General features: G+C 40.6%; 1 protein-coding gene and 3 non-coding genes across 4 annotated transcripts in view; all 4 read left to right on the forward strand.

Annotated features, from left to right (window-relative positions):
• The window catches only part of WDR43 (WD repeat domain 43), a 24,633-nt gene extending 812 nt beyond the window's left edge, over positions 1-23,821 (forward strand). The window contains exons 3-19 of the mRNA XM_018084960.2: positions 3,061-3,195; positions 5,728-5,849; positions 10,935-11,055; positions 12,218-12,357; positions 12,864-12,966; positions 14,006-14,070; positions 14,454-14,625; positions 15,127-15,213; positions 17,054-17,185; positions 17,619-17,756; positions 18,560-18,646; positions 20,046-20,077; positions 20,894-20,957; positions 21,850-21,963; positions 22,392-22,461; positions 23,084-23,139; positions 23,237-23,821. Of these exons, the coding sequence (XP_017940449.2) occupies positions 3,061-3,195; positions 5,728-5,849; positions 10,935-11,055; positions 12,218-12,357; positions 12,864-12,966; positions 14,006-14,070; positions 14,454-14,625; positions 15,127-15,213; positions 17,054-17,185; positions 17,619-17,756; positions 18,560-18,646; positions 20,046-20,077; positions 20,894-20,957; positions 21,850-21,963; positions 22,392-22,461; positions 23,084-23,139; positions 23,237-23,356 (1,758 nt within the window). The 3' untranslated portion in view covers positions 23,357-23,821. The remainder of the gene's footprint in view (positions 1-3,060; positions 3,196-5,727; positions 5,850-10,934; positions 11,056-12,217; positions 12,358-12,863; positions 12,967-14,005; positions 14,071-14,453; positions 14,626-15,126; positions 15,214-17,053; positions 17,186-17,618; positions 17,757-18,559; positions 18,647-20,045; positions 20,078-20,893; positions 20,958-21,849; positions 21,964-22,391; positions 22,462-23,083; positions 23,140-23,236) is intronic.
• Positions 6,262-6,339, forward strand: LOC112841352. Its single transcript, XR_003212959.1, has one exon. It is a non-coding gene; the product is annotated as a small nucleolar RNA SNORD53/SNORD92 (small nucleolar RNA).
• Positions 12,478-12,561, forward strand: LOC112841353. The gene has a single exon (XR_003212960.1). It is a non-coding gene; the product is annotated as a small nucleolar RNA SNORD53/SNORD92 (small nucleolar RNA).
• On the forward strand, positions 15,989-16,067 carry LOC112841351. Its single transcript, XR_003212958.1, has one exon. It is a non-coding gene; the product is annotated as a small nucleolar RNA SNORD53/SNORD92 (small nucleolar RNA).

Consider the following 23,821-nt stretch of genomic DNA (forward strand, 5'->3'; position numbering starts at 1 on the left):
TCAGACACCATTTGGCCACCTCTCAGTGCTTTCTAATCCAGTATTTTGAGTGCTGTCCCCTGCTTGAAAGTTGGTATGTTTTCAAGTGGAGCTGGAGCTGTTTGTTGGAATAATGGTGCCATAAACCTTTGTAAATCATTGGTTTATCCTTAGACTGAGCTGAAGAACTAAAGCTTTGATGGTTCTGCCAAATACATTTTATTAAATGTGTGTTTTCTGACATTACTTAGTCTTATTTTTTGCTGGAGAATTGACATCTGTCTAAGTAGTACTAGTATTTAGTGTTCAGGGGTAAAACTGTGCCAGTAGATATCTATAAATGGTGTTTGGCCTAATGACACCTAAAGTAAGTATGTTTTGGACTGCTGCCATGTTAAGGAAGGCCATGTGTTACAGGGGAAATCAAGTTTTGAACTGCAGGCCCTGGAATTGCTGATGCAGGAGTGGCTTATTGGGATGCTCCCTGCCCATGTGCTTTCACAGTGTCAGTGCTTCCCACGTGCAGTGTTCATTTCCTGCTGCTCCATGTGGTGCCTTGTGCAAGAGTGCACCTCCAGCATTCAAAATACCTTCCACTTTCTTCCTAACAAGCTGCAACTGCTCCATCATCATCAACTGTCAAGACCTTTAGATTTATCCCCATTTCGGTGATTTAAGTGCTTTATTTCACATGACAGCAGCAGAGATTGGATTTCTGTTTAAAAAGAAAAGTCAGTGGCTTACCTAGTGAAGTAAGAGCATTAGGGGAAAATGCATGCACAGTTCCTTTTCAAATAACTTCCTTTAACCATCTCTGCTAATTAAAACACTGCTTTTTTAGGCAAAGTTGAAGGATTTCTAAATAAGCTTGAGCTTCCATAAATAATGGAAAAGAAAGAGAAATGGAAATGGAAAGAGAAATCAAATGACAAGGATACTTAGTATAATTCAGCTCCCCTATCCTGTCCATGAGAACAGGGTACTCTTCTTTTTAAGACCCTGATCCATAAGTGAATCCCACGTTTTCTGCAGTTGGCAGACTGTCTATGGACTAATGTAATGCTGGGTAGAGAAGTTTGATTGATTTTTTTTTTTAATAGTTCTTAGAGTGTTTTCTCAAATCATCTCAGACATTAACAGGTGTCTGAATTTTCCACTGGCATTTCTTCATGCAAAAATTTCTGACAAAATACTCCACTCATACTGCTGATAAAGGATGGTCAGTAAAGAAATGCATGTGAAAAAACCCCTTGACTTCAGGAGGAACCTTCACTGCCTCTTGCTTTTTTCTCAGCACTGGAAATAACTGTGCACTTTAGTGGGAATTCTGGTGTACCTTTGGGTTGTTCCAAGGGAAATTGGCCATAACAAACTGGAGGGTGAACAAGTTTTAGTTAAAAGATTTATGCAAGGGAAGAGAATAAATCTCTTCTTAATTGTGATTTTGCTTTGCCCTAGCAGTGTGTGGGGTAAGTAGTAAAACTACATAAAGAGATTAAAAAGTACCAGAAAACACATAAATTGTACTTTCATCTCCACTCTCTTTGGCCCTTGCCTTTGCATGTCAGACAGCAATTTCAAAATCGCTTAGTTGTCATTGCTGCCTCAGAATCCAGTAGTTTAGTCTTTTCTCTTAAAACCTGCTTGATTTACTTGGTTGTGCTTTGCAACTGTGATGGTTTCTCAGCATCTGTATTTGTAATATTTTAAAAACACTTTTCTTTCCAAGGAAAGATGAAGCCTAAACTAATACTTGCAAAAACTGCAGTGTAATTTTTCTCAAGAGCCTGCTTTTGATATAAAAGTTATCTGTATTTTGGTATTTCTTGGCCTAAACCAAGATGCTTTTCCTTGCAGGTACCTGTGTTAAATACAGAGAAAAAGCAAGTCATGCTTCAAAGAACCAAAGTTTTTATCCTGCACTGTTAAACTTGTACATCTTGGTTGTGATGAAAACTCCCAAATCCCGATTGTCATTATATGTCTGGTTCTGAGTAGAGATTATGTGTGTTCACTGTGTGATGTCTGTTGTAAGGCAGATGAGCTACACCACATGGAACTTTCATAGAGCTGGTTGTTCACATTATATCAGTCTCCTTTGGCTTCTTCTGGCTGCTTGTCAGTGCAAGTAGACCTGTTGTGTAGAGGAAGCATTAGTTTACATATAATTTTTAAATTGGAGAGAATGCTTTGCTGCAATGTAACAAATGTAGGAAGACTTACTTCCAATTAAAGACTTACGTCCAATTAAAAAACTTATCAATAGCATTAGAGATGTTTTTTTCTTCTGAAGTCCTTGAACAGTGTTTTTATTTTCTTTTTTTCATTTGTATGTGTGTGTGATTGGTTATGTGGGATTAACCCTGTGAGCTTAAATGGAGTGGCTTCTTCTGCCCTCTTTATTTTAGTTTCGCAGGAGCCAGTTTTATTCCTCTTCCCCTTCCCAGTGATGTGCTGCAGTCATGTGTTTTTGCTTAAGAGAGATGAAGTAAAATCCCTCCTTGAAGTGGCTGATAGCACTTGTAGAGCAAGGGATTGAAGATTTAAGAATTGCCTGATCGTAGGAGGACCTCTGGTACTGACAACAGGACCTGGGCAGAGCACTTATTTTCAAGTACTGTAATTTCCCTCTGTGGAGTAGGGTAGTACTTTTTTTATAGGAAGCATTGTGAACAGTTAATGTTTGCAAGACTCTTCTGAATAGCTTTTGAGAAACAAACAAACAAAAAAGATCATAATCACTTACATTTTGTGGGTGAAGTGTTCTGATTGTGTTAATCTTCTGCCTCTGGGACAGGAACTTTGTGAAAAACTTGAATGTATTTCCTCCCCTCATGGATAAGGTTGGTAGGGTAGCAAAATGGCCTCCACCAGATGTTTCCAAGTGACTCAAAGCAACTTTGTTACCTTGTACATTGAGGTACAATATGAATCTCTAGGCTTCTGTGCACTTCAGTGTCTTCATTTTGTGTCTGACTGGGTCTCAAACTTAGGGAAGTTTTTTTCCCCCTCTGCTTTACCACTGTGATTAGCCAGTCAGACTAATTAATTTTACGGTTTCTCTTTTTTTGTTCTTTCCAGGATGGCCCTCAGAGGAAAAAACGGAAGTCTGAAGTTGGAGAAGTGGAGAAGCAGTTAGATATCCTGGCTATCGGTACAGCAGTTGGTAGCATTTTGTTGTACAGCACAGTAAAAGGAGAATTACAGAGCAAGCTAGTAAGTAATACAGTCTTCATCACATGCTACCAAATACTGATGGTTTCGGCCAGTTTAGACTGAAAAATCCTGGATTTGAAGTTAATGCAATATCTTAACATTGTCCATGGATTTGTTATTTTGCATTAAAAATAATGGTATTATTGAAATGCCTAACCTGGTGAGTTAAGTCCTCTGTGGAAGTGTCATACCCTCAGTTGCTGCATGGTATTGTTGGAGAGAAGGACAGTACTCATCCAATGCTTGGGAAGGTGTCACACTGATGAACTTTTCTATAAGCTTACCTCCCTTGTGGAAGCTTTAGAGCTCTCTAAGCACATTATCTTTTATGAATGATACAGATGACTTGCATTTTACCTTTCCAATTGATAATGTCCCCATTACTTCCAAGTACCTTGGCTTTAGTCTTGGGTTACATAACAAGCAAAATAAATCCACATGAATGGTTGTGCAGTATTTTGAGATACTTGGGCATACTTTTGCTTCTAAACTGTTAGTTATATGTACAGTGATAAATGTACATGAATTTAGAGAAAGCACAGTAGCTAATGAGTATCAACTCTGTTTTATGGAAAAACTATACTTGAAAACTATGAGCAAAATAAAGATGTTTTCAGGTTAAAATTTAGTTTCAGTTGGTTTGAAAACGCTGACTGCTCTTCTGTAGGAGCAGATGTTATTTCATGAGTACTTTGTTTTTATAGGTAGGTCAAATTAAAAGATTACTAATGTTATTAGAATAAGGGACATTACTTTTAGCTGTCCTTATTGAACAGAATATCTTTCTGCAATGTAGTTTGTTTTGCTCAAGGCTGATTTGCAGTGACACTTCTGGGAGTAGTCTGAGCAGGTTGTTACTAGTCTAAATAGTGAAATTTTATAAACTCCATGAAATATCTGCATAAACGATTGAAGGGTATATATATGGAGCTGCAAAGATTTTGGTTATTAAGAGGAGTGAGTGATACCCCCTACAGGGCCTTGTGATCTGATGGTAGCTTGCTCTTGAATGCTGATCTACAAGGGGAGGCTCCTCATTTCTGAGGGCCCTTAAGGAAGCAGGCACTTAGATGACTGTCAGGAAGACGCCTGTGCTAGCCTTTCCTTTGAGTAAATTTGATGCTGTTAGCCTTGTTTGGCTGTGTATATAAAAATAGTAGGCAGGGCAATTTTTTTTGTGAATTCTGAAGTCCTAGAAAAATCACAGAATCATAAAATATCCCGAGTTGGAAGGGACCCACAGGGATCACCAAGGCCCAAATCCTCTCCTGTGGCATCTCACCCTGAAAGGGAAGAAGGGAACATGCAGGTGCAGAGATGCTTGTGGTTGAAAAGGAATGACAGAAGTCAGAGGGTCCACAAAACCTTAGTAGTAAATTACACACTTGGCATGGAAATCAGTATAAGTTAGTCTCTTCTAGTATAAAAACATGGCAGTGGATTTTGAATAAGGGGTAGGGTGAAAGAGAAGAAAGAGATTAAAGAGCGGGAGAAAGAGCAAAAGATGGATCACCAGTCCTGGCTCCAGCATCAGTCCAGTTGATGGGGTGTCCAGTGTCCTGGGGGTGCCACTTGGGCTTTGTGGGGGTCCTTTTTTATACACAAGTTCTCCCTACCTTAGAGCCAAGTTTCTCACTCTGTGTGCTGTTCAGTTACCATGTACAGTTTGTTCTTCTAGACCTTTCTGGAAATGGATTGGAGGGTTTTGGGGGTCTTTGATGGTCTTGATCCCCCCTACTAGGTGGGCCTTTGGTCATCAGTCAGTGCCTGCTTCTTGACCTCATTCCCACACTTGGGCTGTGCTGTGTTGTGCTTACTACCAGGAGCCAGAACAAGGACGTTTGTCCCAGAAAAGTGCTGCCCTGCCTTCACATGGCCCCCTTCTCCATCCACATCCTGTTCTTTCTCACACTGTGCTCTTACCAACAATCCTTGGTGGGCTCCATGGCTCTCTGATGGCTCTCGGTGTCTGAGACACACATTAGCCCCTGATCTTCTTGGCTTCTACATGGCCCTGCACAGGGCCACCCAAAGAATCACACCGTGTGTCTGAAAGCATTGTCCAAATGCTTCTTGGACTCTGGCAGGGTTGGTGCTGTGACCACTTCCCTGGGGAACCTGTTCCAGGGCCCAACTACCCTCTGGAGATTATTTTCCTAATATCCAAGCGAACCGCCCCCCAGCCCCGCTTTGCCATTCCCTCGGGTCCTGTCACTGGTCACCACAGAGAAGAGATCAGTGCCTGCCCCTCCACTTCCCATTGTGAGGAAGCTGTAGACCACAATGAGGTCTAGCCTCAGTTTCATCCTCTCTAGGTTGAATAAACCAAGCCAAAATACTTATGTGTATGTATCAAAATATGAAATATCTTTAATTTGTATAAATTTATATGTATATTGGTCTTTTAAACCACACACACTCTTCAAGTTGCTAATGATTTGAATTTAATTCTTGAAAGAGCACTTTATTCACATTGTTGGAGTGGGGAAGACTCAGTAGTCTTCAGTGAGTTGACACTCTTACCTTTTGTAGGATGGTGGTCATGACAGTAGAGTAAACTGTGTAAGATGGCATCAAGACAACTGCTGCTTGTATAGCTGTTCAGAGGACAAACACATTGTGGAATGGAACACACAGACCTGCAAAGTAAAATGGTGAGTGATGCTGATTTTCAGGCAAATTTGTTTGCACTTACTTTTGTGTATTTCTTCCCTTGCAGGTTTTAATGAGGCCCCTTTGGAAGTGGTGCACTCTGCTATCCAGGCTTCATGCCCACTGTGCAGAATTGACTGTTGGCCATTATTTTTCCGAGATTGGAAGTGGTTTTATTGAGGGCTGAAAGAGTAATTGTCATCCTCTGTGTATTGGAAGGACTAGATGAAATTGAGAGGGATTTGGTTCCCTCCACACTAACTTTTAGTGGGACTGAAAGACTAAATGTTGCTCTAAATGATGAAAAACCTAAGTTCTAGATAAAATCCTCAAAAATAGAGTGCAGCAGATACTGTAAGACCTCATTTATCCCATTTAAACCTGTTACATGCACCTGGCTTTGCTCAAAGGGCCTTGCTATGATGATAACCCACTTGGTTTCGCTCACTACTGATGTGCAGTGGGGACAGTTCCACTTGGCTGTCTGAGCAGGCTGCTACTGTTGAAAGTACTGTTGAGCAAAATAGAGCTTAGTACAGAGTAACAAGATGTCTGTTGTGGGCAATTACTTTCTTTTGTAATAAAGTCAACCTGTTTTTAGACTTTAAAGAAGAACCCAAAGTTTCTATTAACGATCTTGGTTATCTTTCTTCAATAAAAGCCTAGTATGTGATGGCCCATTGATCCTTCTCTTGATTTTATTTTTATTTCTTAACATTTCCTGCTGTTTTATCACTGCAGCTCTCTTGGTTCTGTTAAGGTTGGTGTGAGCACTGCAGGCAGCCCATCGTCAGTAGCCTCTTAGATTTCCCTAAAAAAGGCATGCATCCTTAGATTGCATTATGTTGAGACACTGACGTAAAGTACCAGAAGACAGCTGCAAAATCTCCTTCTAGCCTTTTCTTTTTAGGGTTAAACACACCTAGTTCCCTCATCTTTCCCTCTTCCATTATGTACTCTAGTCCCTAAGCTGCTTTTGTGGCCGTACATTGAATTTACTCCACTACATCAGTGACTTTTTGTACTGCCCCAGACTGGATGCAGTGCTTAGATGCAGTTTCAAAAGAATTACACAGAGCAGAGGAATCACTTTCCTTGACCTGCTGATGACACTGTGGCTAATGCAAATCAGTATGTAGTTGGTCTCATTGCCACAAGGACTCCCTGCTTGCTCATGTTCAGCTTGCCCATGAGGACCACAGGCCTCTTTCCTGCAGAGCTGCTTTCTAGCCATTTGTCCCCAGCCATTTGTACTGGGGTTTTTCCATCCCACCTGCAGGACTTTACATTTTCCTTTGAGCTTTGAGATTCTGACAGCCTGTTTCTTCCCAGGCCTGCTGAGATGCCCCTGAGTAGCAGGCCTGCCCTCCAGGATATCAGCTGCTCTCCCTGATTTGGTATTGAATGTGAGCTTGTTATGTGTGCATTCTGTCCTGTTTTGAGATCATTAATGAAGACCTGAGCAACTATGGAGGATATTAAGCAGAATTGGGATGTCCTTAGTGACACCAGTAATTGGCCACCAGCTGGTCTTCATACCAATGATCACAACTGTTTGAACTCAGTGATGCAGCCAGATCTTACCCTCCTTAGAGCCCATCCATTCAGGCTTTGTATGTCCAATTTGGCTGCAAGGATACTATGTGAGACATTGTAAAAAGCATTGCTGAAGTCAAGTTAAGTGGCATTCATGGCTCTCTTCCCATCAGCCAAGACAGTTGTCTCACTAAGAAGACAATCAGTTTGGTTAGACACAATTTGCCATTTATAAATCAATGCTGGATGTGCCTAGTGACTCTTCTGACCTTTCAGTGCCTGGAAATGGCTTCCAGGTGTATTTGTTCTATAACCTTCCCTGTTGTTTCCTGGATTCTCCTTCTGTGGATATATTTTGTCTCCTCTCTTTTTTTTTTTCCAAGTCATCAGAAATTTTTCCTGAGCCTGTGTGACTACTCAAAATGGTAGCAGGGTCTTAGGAGTTCTGGATGCATCCCATTCAATCTTAAGGAGTCACATGTGTAGAATTTAATGCTGTGATCCCTAATTTGATGTCCCTTCACTATAGTGGGTGCTAGTTCTGGCTCTGGCAAAAGCTCAAGAACATAGGAGGCCTGCAAGACATTGCCCTTCAGTGCTTTGGCCTTTTCTGTGTACTGAATGTGCTCCTACACCATTCAGCATCAGCTCTGCACTTTCCTCAATCATCATCTTACTGCTGCTGATGTGCTATGTGTAGGTGTCCTTTTGTTGGCCTTCATATTCCCTGCAGGCTTGAACACCAGCTAAGCTTTGGCATTTTCTGTTGCTGCATGCCTGGACAATATTTCTGTATTCTTCTGTGTAATCTATCTTGACTTTCACCTTTTGCATACTTCTTTTTTTGTTCTTTTGAGTTGAGTCAGGAGTTGCCAACTTGGCCAAGCCATCCTTCTGCAGTAACTGGTGATTTCCTGCTCACTGGAGGGTACCCTTCTTTTGCTTTGAGGACGTTATCCTGGAAGAACAACCAGCTTTCTTGGGCCCCTTTTTTGCTTGAGGGCAGCCAACCAGTGTGATCCTGCCAATCAGTTCTCTGCATAAGTTGCAGTCTGCTCTTTTGAAGTCCAGCATTGTAATTCTGCTGTTTATATTGCTCTTGTTTTTTTAGGATCCTGAATTCCGTTGTCTTGTGGTTGCTATAGCTGGAGGTTGTAGTGCTTTTTTTTTCCCTTTTGAGTGGCTGATCCAGTAAAAGTCACCTTTCATAGTACAGTTGTGAAGCACTTGCATCAAGAAAAGGTCTTCAGCACTTGCCAGCAGTTTTGGACTGCATGTGCACTCCTGTGCTGCCCTTCCAGCAGTTACTGGGGTGGTTAAAGCCCATTAAAAGAGCCAGGGCCTGGGATTACAAAGATTTATCAATTTCTTGTTTATTGGACAGTCTGTAACAGATGTGCACCCCTGCTCCCTTGTTGATCTCTTCTCATACCTGCAAGTTCTGCAGTGGCCCTTTGCCTGTTTCAGAGGAAAGCTCTGTGCATTCATGCTACCTTTTTATGTGGAGAAACTCCCCTCTTCTCTTTGCCTTCCTGGCATGTTGTTCCTGAAGTGCCTTCGTAAAGATCCTTGTCTTGCAAGGCATCCAGCTGTTGTTCTGTGAGCCCAGTGAGATCAAAGCTGTGAAGTTGCCCATGGACATCTAATTCACTCTGTTTGTATTCCACAGTGTGTGTGTTCATGTACAAGTACTTGAGATGGGTCCCAGACATGCTGCTTTCTTGGGAAGTGTGAGAATTTCTGCTGTCATGCTTCTTGGGTGTTTCACTCTGCTCCTGTCCCATACCAGGGACCACAGAGGGGGAGGCTGTGGTTGTGAAATGTAACTAGAGGCATTGTGTTCTTTCATTTTAAAGATGGCAACAGAAAATAAGTCCTGGAGTGTATAGATTAGAAGTACACGAGCCGTATAACATCGTGGCTTTTATATGAAGATTTTCTCTGATAATATTATGTCATACCTAAGGCGGCTGAAATTGGAAAGAGTAGAAGAAAACAATTCTCTTAAAATTTTACCTACTAGAAGGAACAAATATCTGTAATAGTTGCTTATGCCCAATGTCCACGTGAGCGCTTGCGTTCTTTAACACTTGTCAGGACCTGGAAATTAGTATTTGCATAACCCACAGAGAAATCAGGATGGTTGCTCCTGGCATAGAGAAGCAGTATTCAACCTCTTTTTTTTTTTTCATTTGCAGGCTTCTAGACATGTTTCTGTAGAGGTGTGGACTGCTAGACAGGGAATAGAAACCGTATGCCTTTAGTCTTGACTTTTCTAATTACTGTAGGAGTACTCCGTAGGGCCACTTCAGGAGGTCTGTGCAGCACACATGAAACCTTTGGCAGAGGGACAAGCTGTTGGGGAAGAGAGAGAGGCAAGATAAGGTGTTGTAGAGAGGTAGTGTGAAACATTCTGGATGACTTCTTGTTTCTCTGTAGCTTTTTCATGTCCTAAGTACTCTGACTACTGCCAGAGGCATTCTGGACATCTTATGCAGCTTCTTGTTTTATGAGATCCTGTTTAAAACTCTTTCCTGTTAAATTATATGAAGAGTATCCAAACTGAAAACCAACAGATTTTTACTCTGTCTTATATTCTCTGCAGTCTACTCCAGTCTCGTCTTTTTAGTACATTTAAAAATACCATCTTGGTTTAGATTATTAAAGGGTTTGAAATTCTTAGTCTTGACCTCTTCTTTGGAAAAGAATACAAAATCATGTCATACTCTCTGTAAGGTGTAATGCTGTTTGTCAGGTTTGTGGGCTGTAAAAGTTTCAGCTTCTATCAAAAGTGATACAGCAAATGATCTCTGTTTTGGAAGACAGGATAGGCATTGCTTGGGCATGTGAAAGTTATTTGGAGGTGTTCCCAGAACAGCTGTTTACAATCAGAATGTGGTGTGTTGCAGGCTACGTCCAAACTGTAAAGGGTTTGTGTTCATGCTTTCCTTGCAGTTTTGTCCTGTGAGCAACGTGTAGTATTCGTATTCCTTCAAAGCAGATTCAAGCTTTTCATGACACTGTCTTTATTTTTTCCCTTTTTACCTTTATTTTTAATTATTTTTAAATAGTGCTTTGAACAACAGACCATTAAGGTGAAGTTCGTTTTTGTCAGTGACATTGACAGCCTTGGGAGGAGAGCCAGGCAGGAACTGAATGGGCTCTGAAACTCTGAATTTTAGTGTTCAGAAGGCCTTTCTGAATGGATTGGTGTAAGCTTTTGGGATTATGGTGCACAAAGGAGTCTTGAAAATGGTATGGCTCTTTTTGCCCTATTTTCAGTAGTAGAGAACTTTGAGAGAGGAACAGTTCAGTATTAAATAGCTTTATATTATTGAGTTGTTGCAGTTTTTTGTAAACCAATTCTGCAAAATGCAGAAGCAGCATAGCCTTGACCTCATCTTTGACTGCTAAAATTACTATTTTTTAAATTTTACCTTAAATTTTCCATCATAGTGGTTGTGCATTTTGAGATTATCCTAATGAATGTTGTTTTTTCTGTTTCTCCATCTTTCTCCCTTTGTACAAAAACCCCTCCATCCAAATTCTAGTAAGTGGAAAGGCGACAATAGCAGTGTCACCTGTCTATGCATCAGTCCAGATGGAAAAATGCTGCTGTCAGCTGGTAGAACTATAAAACTGTGGGACTTGGAGACCAAAGAAGTCTACAGAGTAAGTACCTCTGTACCTCTGTTAAAACAGATGCAAAAAAATACCCTTCTTGATTGGTGACATTACTTACCAAGTGTTCCCTGATCGGACATCTGAAAGTTTCACTGTGTGTGAGGAGACAATTGGCAGTTTCAGGATTTCTGGAAGCTTTTGCTCTGATGATACCCTAAACTGTGGTTTCAACTTCCTGATAGTTGAATGAGGACATTAAATTCCTGTTCCTGGGCATGCTACTAGCATCCTTTCTCAAGCCTGTGGGAGAAAGATGGATGCTGTCCTTTTTCACTGGCTCCCTGCCTGATACCTTTCTGGCAGGAGAACTTAGTTTGCCACTGTATCAGTTACTGCTGGCTTAGGTTTGTCTGTGAGCTCCCTGACTTGTAACATGAGTCCCTCCATGAAGCCTTCAGGTTTCCTTGCTAAACTTCATGTAAGTGGTGGCATTATCAGTTTTGCTGTTAAAACAACTGGAGGCATAGGAGTGAAATCCTTGTTCCCTGGGCAGGGCTCAGACATGAGCAAATAGCCAGGCTTTAGGTGATCCCTGAATGCAGCCATGTTCTCTTGCCTGCCAGCAGATAGGACACAGCTGGCCTCTGAATTTCCTGGTATTTGCTGTCAGGTGAGTGTGTGCACATGTGCTCTTACTGTGGTCTTGCTGGCTCATGGCAACTACCGTGTATGTCTGCATCCTATGATGACCAAAACCACTATTTGCAGAAGTAGATTGAAAAACCATTTTTTGGGGGGGGGGGGGGGAGTTGGGGGTGGTGTGTTGCACAGACTTAGTGTGTCAGCACGTCTGTGTGTCCATTCTTAAAGTTGAGACAGAAACTAAGAATCTAGTTTCATTGTAAAAGTTGAAGTGTAAAACTGGGGGGGCAGAGGGGAGTGCATTGTGACAGAAACAGTAGTACAGGTGGATGTGATTTTGTTTGCATGGATTTAGTCCCAGTGGATTTGCCTTTGATTCCCCATTTAACTTTTAAAATGCCGATAAATATCTGACCGGACATACAGAAATGCAAGGAAGTTGAAGACACCACTGAGTTGTCCTTGTTGACACCTGAATCTTTCCTAGTGTTCTTTGTTAACTAATGTTTTGGTTTTTGCAGTAAGACTGCTTATGACAATCATTGAAAAATCCTGTTTTTTCTCTTAGCATTTCACAGGCCATGCTACATCAGTGTCATCATTAATGTTTACCACAGTGAAACCTATGAATGAAAGTATACCTTTTGATGGGATTACAGGACTTTATTTCTTGTCTGGAGCCATACACGACCGATTATTGAGTGTATGGTATGTAAGCTTTTCATTGTTTGTGACTTTTAATTGTGATCAGTATTGAGCATAGACTTACCAAGTGTGTTCTGAACTCTGATTAAACAGAAGGTGAAGCAGAAGGGGCACTCTGGAAAAATGCAGTGATGATCTCTTAAATGGTGGTTTCGACTCACTGATTGTTGGGTGAAGACGTGATTTTCCTTGGCTGTGTCTGAGCATGCTTCCAGTTGCCATTTGTATCACCACTGTGTGCCAGAACATACTGTGTAATAAAATTCCTTGTTCTTTGCACTTATTGTAAGGTTTATGTGAAGTTTTTTTTGCTCTATTTCACTTGGGAGTTACTTTGCACTTGGAAGTTAAAATATTTTCTAAGCTGAAAATTGAAATGTCAGCAGGATACTTTTGGATGTGGTAGATACTACCACAGATGCTAGTGATTTATAGGATTTATAATGCTTGTCAAGTGCAGAGTCCTGTTTGTGCTGTGCTACATAACGTGTGCTGTTCATGTCTTCCAGGCAGATCAGGTCAGATAGAAAAGAAAAGAATGCTGTGATGTCTTTTGCAGTAACAGATGAACCAATTTTTGTTGACCTGACTGTATCAGAAGTCAAAGAAGAGGTAGGAGCAGTAGTCTGTAACCATGTGTTCAACAATTTTGAGTTATCATATCAGTTTCCATTTAAGATTCTAAAGAAAGAAGCTTTGTTTGTATTTTAGGTTCTGTTAGGCAGAGATGAGGTCTAAACGCCAATTCACGTGTATAAGAATATTTATTACAGGTGCATTTATAAAGCTGATAGTTTCAAATACTCCTTATCAAAGCCACTAAATGCAAATTCAGTGGTTTTTCTCAGAAATTTTGTTTATGATGGTGGAAATGTCAGTTGTTTCCTATTTAGAACAAGTTATTAATCGAAGTGGTTGTTAGAACTTGGCACGAAAAAAACCACAAAATAGATTATTTCTAAAAATCTGTTTTGAGTATGTCCTGTTTGTTTATGATTTCAGGTGATTTTGGCAGTGTAACTGCATTTGGAATTAACTAGCCTTTAATGAGTTAAAGTAGCAATGTGCATTGCCCAAGTCTCAGTTTTAGCAAGGACAGATCTTTCTAAGTAATTGCCTTATGAAAAATATGTGCATGTAAAACATGTTAACAAACTGTTTCATTAATTATTTAAAACGTTTTTTCTCCTGCTGTCTTTAGATTCTGTTTCTCAAAAGAGTATTTCATGCTTTCTTTTTCTAATGTTTCCAGTTGTTCCCTCTTACTACATGTATTGGAGAGTATTCCATAATGTACCCCTGTCACTGAATTGCTCAGAGGACTCAAATCTTTCCTCTAAGCATATTTACAGCGTCAGTGCCTTTGTAGGCCTGTGCCTCTAGACACGTCTGCTGGTGTGCAAACTGTTCAAATTGGCATGTATTAGTAGTGATACAGTAAAGTACAGTTATGAGTTGTATTTTTATCTCTTAATAGTTCTGCTAAGTGTTCATGAGTTGTGGTTTTGATCTTCCTTACAGATTTAGTTTAACGTGCTTAGGTACTGAAAAAAAGTCAAATTGTAGCTGTGCAACTGTCCCTTGATGTCCTGTACTTCCAGGAGGTTTGTCCTTTGATCTAATTAAACTCTGTTACTGTGCTTTCTTTCAGCCTGTGAAGTTAGCAGTTGTGTGCAGGGATGGGCAGTTGCATTTATTTGAACATATCTTAAATGGGTAAGTTGGTATTCCTCTTGAGGGTATCTTTGTGAAGATCACCGTAAGAGAAAGTTCAGTTTTCTTATTCTGCTGCTTTTAAATTCTTGTATCTGCTGCAAACCTGCTGCAAACCTGCTGCAAACCAGCTGGTTCTTTGTCTTGGGTTGCTGGACACATTTTTCGAGAACTCATTTGTTGGTGACTGTGCTGCACTTCAGTATTAAGTGTGGCTTTAGACCAGATTTTGTGTGTCTGTGCCTCTTCTTAGCCACCTGTAAAAGCTTTAAAGTGGCTGAGTTTGCTGAGTACCTGCTAATGAAAGGTGCTTAGATGTGCAGGATACTGAAGTGTGCAAGCTAAACCTCTTGAAATTTTTTAATTTCTTTTTTTTTCCCCCCCAGTTATTGCAAAAAACCCTTAACGTCAAACTGTACTATCCAGATAGCAACACCTGGAAACGAGGGGGACTCCACACCGAAACCAGTCCCTATTTTAGCAGCTGCGTTTTGCACGGACAAACAGTCTCTGCTGCTGGTGTATGGAAACACCTCACAGCCCGTCATAGAGAAAGTGGTATGTTAAACTTACCAGAGGGGGTTTGGATTCTCTGATATCGACTGCATACTGCTCTCAGTTGGAGAAACTTGTGGTTTTATTGGTTTTATTTTTTCTTTTTTGAAATTATATAACAATACAAAACATGTTGCTCGCCCTTTTTTGGGAACTGTGACTGTTGCCCCAGAGCTGTTTCAAAAGGTCATTTGTATTCTTCCATTCTTATAATTGGAGTACAGCTTGATGTCACTGCTGGCTGTTTGTTGCCTTTTCAGCTGTTACTGAGTTAGGCCATGGAAACTGGTTTGAATAGTGTTTCACTTTACCTGTTTGAACTTCTCTGGAGAGCATAGAGATCTGGTAACAAAAGGCAGATATGCAAAGGAGCTGCTGTTGTAGAGTGAAAAAAAAGTTCATTCTAATTTATACCTCTGGAATTTGTTCTCATCTTTAAGTAGCATAATAAATCACAGGTGTGAATGTCAAATATATTAACTGGTTTTGTTCCTGTCCTTCTAGTCTTTGAACACCAGTGAACCCCACATATGTTTAGTAAGGGACATCCAGAAAGTGTTGTCACTTAAAACAGATGCTGCTCTAACGAAGGTGAGTTTTGCATAAAATATGATTTTGTTGCTTCTCTTGTTTTACTTTGGAAATGGTAGAATTCACTGCTCACTTAAAACAAGATTGGATTTCTGGATGGACCTGTTCAGAGCTGCAGTGATAGCTACAGATGTCTGTAGCACTCAGGCAGGAGTGTGTAAAGAGAACTCTGTGGCTCCTGTGTATCCTGGCACGTGGGAGGGCACACGGTGACCCTCCTGTTCTCAGCAGGTCTGCTTGAGAGACAGGACTGACTGGTGGGGTTTTTCTGCTTGAGATCAGTCCTTCCCTTGGAGTCTGTTGGTTTGTACAGCCTCTTTGACCCTAATGGTTTGGGGTGAAGGTGGGATGGCTTTGTTTTAGAGTTTAAATAAAATGTAATGGAACCTTAAGAGGCACATCCTTTTGGCTCTTTCTTGATGTGGCTTTTATGTGTTCCTACTCACAGGGACCTGGGAATGTGAGCTTGGCACTTACATGGATGGCAGCAGTGTCCACTGAGGCCACTTGCCACTGTTTTCTCTCATGCAGGATCCCCTGGGTGTTTAGAGACAGGCTGTGGAATTCTTAATCATTGTGCATATTCAAGGCCTTGAAGATGTGAAATGCTTGGAGTATCAGTGAAGTGAGCAGACAGCGCTGTTTTTCTGACCCTAAAGTTACCTACTGGATCTGGTGCTCCATCAGCCAGGCGGGGTTTTGTGCTGTTTCCTCAGCCCTGGAGCTGGTGGGTAGCAGAGCTGAATGGCAGTGAGAGGTGTAGGAACTCCCTGGCATGCAGTGATGATACCCATCTTGGTTTCGCTTTTTGCTGAATTCCAGTGAAGACGCATTTCTCTTGGCTGTCTGAGCATGTCGTGTGGGGAGAAGGTCAGTGATGAGTGTGGTGAGCAAAGGGGGCAGTATTTTAACACCATTGCTGTTCTGTGTTAAAATTCTTGAGCCAGAAGATGGATTTTTTTGACTTTTACACACGGCGTATGGAAGGTGCTTTGCTCACTGTAGTATATTTGTACTATATTTGTAGTATATTTGTATCGCTTCAGTGGGCACCCAGCAGGGCTTCCACAAGTACAGAAGTTTGGGTAGGTACTTCAAACAAAGGCCTGGACAGAAGTGCTGTGGTTAAAAAGTGTTCTCAAAGTAGCTGGTAGCATTCTTGATAATTCTGGAGGTTACATGCTCCCTTACATCCTCTGTGGGTCAGGGGAGCATTTGATTATTGAATATATTGCCTTTAAAATTCCATCTCCTTTGTGTTCATTGAAGATGATACCTTAGCTTGCTTGGTATAACCTGAAGTTGCTCTGTTTGTCACCATCATCATAGTCTAATTCAGACAGCTGAGTTCTGTGTCTGAGCAATCCCTAGAGGAAGATAGGTGGGATTGACATGAGTAGTAACTACCTTTTACTATTACATTGTGCTGCTTTTTGTGGTCAGTTACTGCCTTCCAGTGGCTGCTGAATTAATCTGCATGCGGTTTATGGGGCTGACTATTGGTACACGTGGTATCTATTGCTAGCAAACGTCCAGATATTTGTTGTTGGATACAAAGGCGTAGTTCTATGAATGTTATGGCAAAAGCTTGTAAGAAAAATGATTTACAGGTGATTCCAAAGAGACTGCTGCTTTAGTTACTTATGAAAATTAGCTGACTGTTACTTGAGGTTATTCATTGCTCTTAAAAATGTCACATTTTCCTAGTATATCAAGAAGATGGGTTGCGTCAGGTTGGTTTTAGCATGTATGTGTGAGTCTCGGAATAAAATGAGTATTTTAAGTTGGAAGAAAACCCAAGGTATTAGCAATTCATGCAAATGTGGTATCTCGGTCCTAGGTAAAGACGCCTGTTGTGAACTCGGACACCAAAGTTCTAGTGCCTGGCATTCCGGGACATAGTACAGCTGTCAAAACTCCAGCCTCGGGAAAGGAGAAAAAGAAAAACAAGAGGAAACCAGGGGAGACAGAGGTAAAAGCCTTCCTCTTTTAAACACAGCAATAAGGGAGAAACTAGAATTGTAAATCATCATTATGCCCTCTTTTGGTGAACTCGAATTTTCTTTGTTTGGCATGGAAGAAAGGCTAATGATACCATCTTTTTGTATGGAAGAGACATTTCCTTCACTCAAGCCCTGTGTACCTTGCCCATAGTTTTGCCAGGTTGTTGCAGAACTCTGTCACACACTTGTGTCTGTGCCAAGGTATATTAATGTCTTTCAGTCAAAACTTCTTTTCTTTTCTCATGCTATTCTCTATCAGTACATTTAAAAGACTATGCAAAATTTACATTATTTCCCATCAGAAGTGGAGGGAGTGCTGTAAGCTAGGTACTTTGTTTTCAGCTGATGTTTCTGAGAAGCTGCACTGAAGCAGCACTGCCCTTATTTTCCTTTCGTGTGCAGGAGAGCATTGAGGAGCGCCTTGGGGCATTGGATATTGATGTGAGCAAAGTAAAAACTCCAGGTGGCCTTCCACAAACAGACAGCTTAGCCGTGCTGCTGGTTCAGGGCTTGGAAAGCAACGATGCAGAAATCTTAAATGTAAGTGTTGCGAGCTCAGTGTTTGCTGTTCAGTGTATTCACTGGGGCTTGTGGGGAGCCGTCCTGAAAGCTGGGGGAGGCTGAACGGTCAAGATCCTGTTGTTTCTCCCAGCTGGTTTTTGCTGATTTGCTGCTCAAGGCAGTGGTATTATGAATTATAGTGGCAGTATTATTTTTTTGTTGTTTATCTGCCTTGCCTTCTGAGTCAGTCTATGAACTAGGAGGCACTTCTTTTATGATAAATTTGTTATGTCACAGTTCAGATCTTCCCTTTAGCTTGAGCTGGAGTGTAACCTGTTGTTTAGTCTCCTGAGTTTTCAAGTAGATACTGTTTGAAAAATGCATTGAAGACAACAGTTTCACTTGAAAAGCTTGCTGTTGCACTTGGACTGGGAGGACATAAAAGTACTGGGGCACCAAAATGTTAAGATTTTGACACCACATAGAACTTTCTTGTCACTGATGCTGATGAAAGGCATTTATTTACAGAAGTCATACAGAAAATATCAAGAGAAATTTTAATGTGCCTGTGATGCATCATTTCTAACATGGGACAGGTGGGCTAGAGGCACTGGCAGATTGTTTTAAATGGGTTAATCGAGTGTCTTACTTTGTTAATTGTAGCTGACTTGGAAAATGGAACTCCTTTGCTCAGCCTATCTTTTGCTCATTGTCCTATCTTACCATACAAAGGTAGTGGAGTAGAAAAAGAGACTTAAAGCCAGGAATTTTTGATTTTGCTGATTGCTCGTATGCATGTTGGATCTGAATGATTCTCTGATCGTATTTTTTCACTTTAACAGAAAGTGCTTAATACAAGAAAGGAAAATATAGTAAAGAACACAGTAGCCAGAATGCCTATATATGCTGTCATTCCACTGCTGCATGAGGTAGGAGAGACTGATCTTCTTGTACTGTCCTGCAAGCCACATGTGGTTTGCATTCTAGCTGGGGAAAATCCAAGATATGTCTCTTTGTTTTTACTAAAGAAATTGGTTTGGTACTTTTAACGAGTCAGAAATGTTTCTTAATTTATCTCTGATATACTCTTTATCTTTTTTGGATGAAGCTTAACCAAAGGACCAAGTGCCGCTGTCAAAGATAGGAAGAGCATTAGATCATGTAATAATATCTTAAATGATTATGTGGGAAAAAGAAATGGAAGAGATTAAGCGAAAGGATGTTTAGTACATGGCAAACAATTGCCATTACATCTTATTTTCAACTACTAACATGGATGATAATTCGAAGCATGGAAATAGCAGTGCTAGCCAGAGCAAGCTATATGAGCATAAATATGCTGGATACTCACGTGAGAGGAAGAAGAAAAGAATGCCTACTTAGAACAGTGAGTTTACAAGACACTTGGAAAATGAGGGGTAATTCCTTTCCTGTTTTGAAGATAATCAGAAGCCCTGCTGCGGTACTTAAGCTTTGCAACATCATTTAGTAGCAATTTTAAAAGGGATTTGGCTTCTGAACTGCTTATTCAGTGATATTAAATAAAATCTGTGTTTGGACAGAAATATTTTAATGATTAGCCTTAACTAGACATTAGTTTTTAAACGGAATGTCGATTAGTTGCTCTTGTTACGTGAATGACATCTATAACATAAGTTAATGGTTAGATTTCTTATGTATTTTAATGTGCTGGCCACAAATAAGATTTAATTTTTACTTATGGTACTGATCTTAACTGAATTATGCAGATGTCCTGGTGCTGAATGTGTAGTCTTGCAGCACTTCCTTAGTGCTGAACTTACGTTAATGAAATGCAGCGTTTCTTCCCTGGGAGCTTTGTCAGGGAATCTCAGTGCAAGTGTTTGACTGCATAATCTCAGTGGTGGACAGACCTTCATGTAACTGCCTTCCCCAGAGCTTGAGATTTGTTCTGGGAAATGGCCTTTACCTGATACTAGCTTCACTTGTTTCCCCAAATCGTCCACCTTATAACAACTGCTTTACTAAGCAGATACTCAAAAACATACAAAAAAGGGATTTCCCTCTACTTATTCCAGCATTTGTTTTTGCTGAATATTTTTCCTCTTAAGAGTTACAGCTTTCTTGTAGTCATGAAACTCAGCTTTTGCGAGTTATCAGCCCATCTACAGGATGGTAGAGCCAGCAGTGTAGTTTTCTGGAGCCTGGCTGTGGTTAATTCTAGCAAACTTCAGATGTCTGGTGAACTTTCTGCCCCAGTATTGGGGCTGTCACATGGTTGTAATGTTGGGGTTTTAAACTCATTGTGTTTGTTTGTTACTTATTGCTGACTATTTTTTGTCCTTTTAGCTTACGAAGAGATTGCAGGGCAACCCATACAGGTGAGACAACTCAACTACAGTGTAATTCACCTGAAACTTTGTGTGTGTGTGTGTGTTAGGGTTCCTCCCACCACCTATGTGATTGACTTCCACAGTAACTGTAATTAAACTGCAGCATGTGGAGGTAAAAACTCTCACCTGATTGTGGGTGTAAAGAGGAACTTTTATTAAGGCTTTCTCAGGATGGCTGAAGTGAAATTAAAAAGGGAAAAGGATACCTGAAATAAGTGTGTAATCCCGAGAATGTGACTGAAATCCTCAAATGCTGACAGTGTGAACCTGATCAATATGTAAGATAAAATAGCTGTCAGATTTTCAATTTAATTATCCGCTTGTTAAGTGTAGTTATCAAATGTATTTAGACTTCTCTTGCTATTTTGTTTAATAACAAAACCAGCTTCTCCCCCATCTTATGTTGCCATAAGGACAGCTCTGCTGAGACTAGCTGTTCTGAATTGTGGAGGTTAGGTTGGTTTGGTTTTGGTTTTGGTTTTATTTTTCTAAATATAAATTTCCTCATTGGAGGTGGACAAAAGGTAGCATGCTTTGATCTTTTATTCACTGAGACCTCCCACAAAAGATGTCAGAAGCACAGACCCCTGAAAACGTCTGGTTTAGTCCCTCAGTGAAGTGTCTGTTCTTTTCCTAGCACTGATATATCTCATCTGGATAGCCAAACTGTTACATTTCCATCTGCATTTATCTTTTTATCTAATGAAAAAGGAACACTTTATATAGAGCTGTTTAGCATCTAGAATGTGAAATGAGTGTCTCTCAGCCAGTATCTCTTTGATACAATTAATTTACTTTTTCCAGTGCCTCACTAATGGTTCGATGGCTGAAGTCTGTTTTTACCCTACATGCATCCTACCTTTCCACAGTAAGTATTTTACATTAATGGAAATGCACTTAAATAAAACTAGATTTAAATGCTTAAATAAATGTATACTCTTTCTTCAAGAATCTGTCTCCTGCTCTCCATGTGTGGCAGTGCCCAAATCAATGTACAGAGAGGGATATACTTCTGCCACTTTTTCCGAACACATTGCAGATAAATTGTTTGTCTCAGTCATTCATGACATAATTATAGCCATCCCAAAGTCAGGCCAAGATAAGTTATGTCACACCTGTGAGAGGGAACAAAATTACCATCAAAGAGTAATGTAGTCTGTGCCACTAAATCTTACATAACTAAATTTTCTTTGCTCTTGTAATGCTCATCCTGAGACTATCTTGGGCATGGCTAGATCTATGGGGTAAAAGTGTGCCAAAGGTGGCAGGGCAGTAAGTAATGTCATAGCTCCTGCATTGAAGTCCAGCCTTGCCTTACAGGTGGTTGATACAGCACTCTTGCTGGGTTAAGAAAAAGGCATTTTTGGCACTGTCACTTCTTTGTCCCATTTATTATAGGATTGATGAGCTTCAGAACTTGCACACGTTGCTGAGGCTGCATTTGTTCACTGGTGTATGTTTGGTTCCCATTTACACAGCTTTCTGAGTAGTGCTTCAACACCTGCATATGGCAGTGACTGTGCAAAGGAGTAGTGTAAGAATTGCCACTTTCTCAAAGTAGATGATATTTCTAAACATGGCCAAGTGTTGATTGATCAGGCTACAGGTGATTTCCGTGAACACTAACTCTCCCTTCTGTTTAGAATGATGTGAGCAAGGGTTGCTTGCCCCAAACACACAGAGGTAGTTTAAAATAAAAAGATGTTTGGGATGTGTTGGTTAACAGCTTCATATTTTTTTCATCTCTCTCTTCTCTGAAGTTGCCAGACCTTATTCCTCAGCTGGGAATGTTATACCAGTTAATGGAGAGCAGAGTAAAAACTTTGCAAAAGCTTTCCCGTCTGCATGGAAGACTCTTCATTCTTGCCAGCCAGGTGAGCTTCAACTAAATAATATGGGATGTGCAGGAGTATTGTTTGCAGACTTCACCTCCTGTTGTGATTGCATCTGATGGGACCTGTCATTGGGAACTGTACAGTGACAGTGGTGATGCTCAGTCACTACACTTAATGGACTGTCCTGTCAGCCTGTGCTCTCTGGAAGTGTTACACGTTTTGTCCTGCCAAATGTGACTACTGACCCATAGAGTTTTAAAGGGGTATAAATGGGAGGCACTTCAGAGCAGATGCCTCTCAAATTTGACTTTGTCATTTGTACTTGTTTGTCTGTTAAACTACTGCTGTAAATGAATTAATGTGTGTCACTCTTGATGTAGACTTCATTTAATTTGTTATGAGTTTTGTTGTCTTTTAAGGTTGAAGTATATGATTTCCTGTAAGGCTAATCTTCAAATTCCGTTCAGGTTGCAGCATCAGAAGCAGTTCAGGATGTACCTGAGGTTAATCAGACTGCAAAGCTGGTCTATGAGGATGGTAAGTGTTGTATGCTAAGTGTGACTCAGCTCCTGAATTCACATGACAGCCAGCACTTGGCAGCTGTTCATCATGCTCCTCTGCTTATCTACCATAGTACAGGCTGCAAATAGAGAGGTTTTGTGGGATGTCCATGGCAGTAGAATCTGTGGCTAATGATGGGGACATCTTGCAACTAGTTGTTCCTTCCTTCCCCTCCTTTTATCTCTTTTAATTCCCTTCCATCCCTGCTTCACAAATGAAGATATCACTGACTTGGAAGTTCAGTATGCTGCTTTAACTTACCTGGTAACCTCAAATTTCTGCTGTTACCTGCCCTTCTTCTAAGGTAGATACAGTCAAGGCACTTCTACGTTTGAGTCAGGGAGACATCAATGTAGTGGATGTCCATGTGTGTGCAAGTACACTTCCAGTTTGGCTTTTTTCCTACTGTCTTCACACTGTATATGCATAACAGAAGTGACTTGTTCCTAATTGTTGTTGATTACCTCATCTTGAGGTAGAATTAGTTTTGAAATTGAAATAGAACAGTTTGAAGACCTTGGCAGCATGTGGGGTTGGGCCTTATTTGCACAATTTAAAAGCCTGTCCTCCAAACTGAGATATTGTTTTCTCTTTGCAGAATCCTCGGAGGAGGAAGGCTCAGATGATGAGATGATTGCAGATAAAGACTCGGATGTAAGTGGAGCTGGACCACATCTTCTCCCATTTGCTTGTAACAGAAATGGTGTGACCGACAAGGCTTCAAACGTTTCTGTTTTATTTTTTTCCCCAGGAAAACTGGGATGAAGATGAAGAAAAAGAGGAGCAATCTGATGAACAAGACATGACTGTTGAAAAGGAAATCAATGGTGATTCTGATTTGGAACCAGAAAATGAAAGCGAAGAAGAATAACAGCACGAAAGAATAATTTTAACAGTTTGAACATGTGGGCCACCAACCTCTTTAATTCTGGATCATGTTGCTGAAAGATGCTGTACTTGCATATCAGGAGTGCAGTCTCATGCACGGCCTGTGTGCAGAGGCACATGTGGGGCACTGTGCATTTCTGAATCCAGAATGTTTAACCGTGCCAGCCTTCTCTCGCCCTATTTCCCTGCGCTTACTTATAGAAACATTTCTTCCACCTCATGGTCAAAGTATGCCTGTCATGTGGACATGCATTTGTATCTCAAATGAAATAAATCTGCCACCACTGTTTGTGTGGTAAACTTGGTTCAGCTTTACATTGAATTTGTTTCAGATATTCAGGATCAAAGACAACTGGTCTATATCTTCTTTCCATGCTTCAGTTAGCAAATAGCAAGTGGGCATCCTGCTGTTTTGTTTGTTTTTTTTTTTAAAGGAAACAAAAAAAAA

This window comes from Manacus vitellinus, unplaced genomic scaffold (assembly GCF_001715985.3).
Source record: "Manacus vitellinus isolate BGI_N305 unplaced genomic scaffold, ASM171598v3 scaffold_8_pilon, whole genome shotgun sequence".
NCBI classification, from domain to species: Eukaryota; Metazoa; Chordata; class Aves; order Passeriformes; family Pipridae; genus Manacus; species Manacus vitellinus.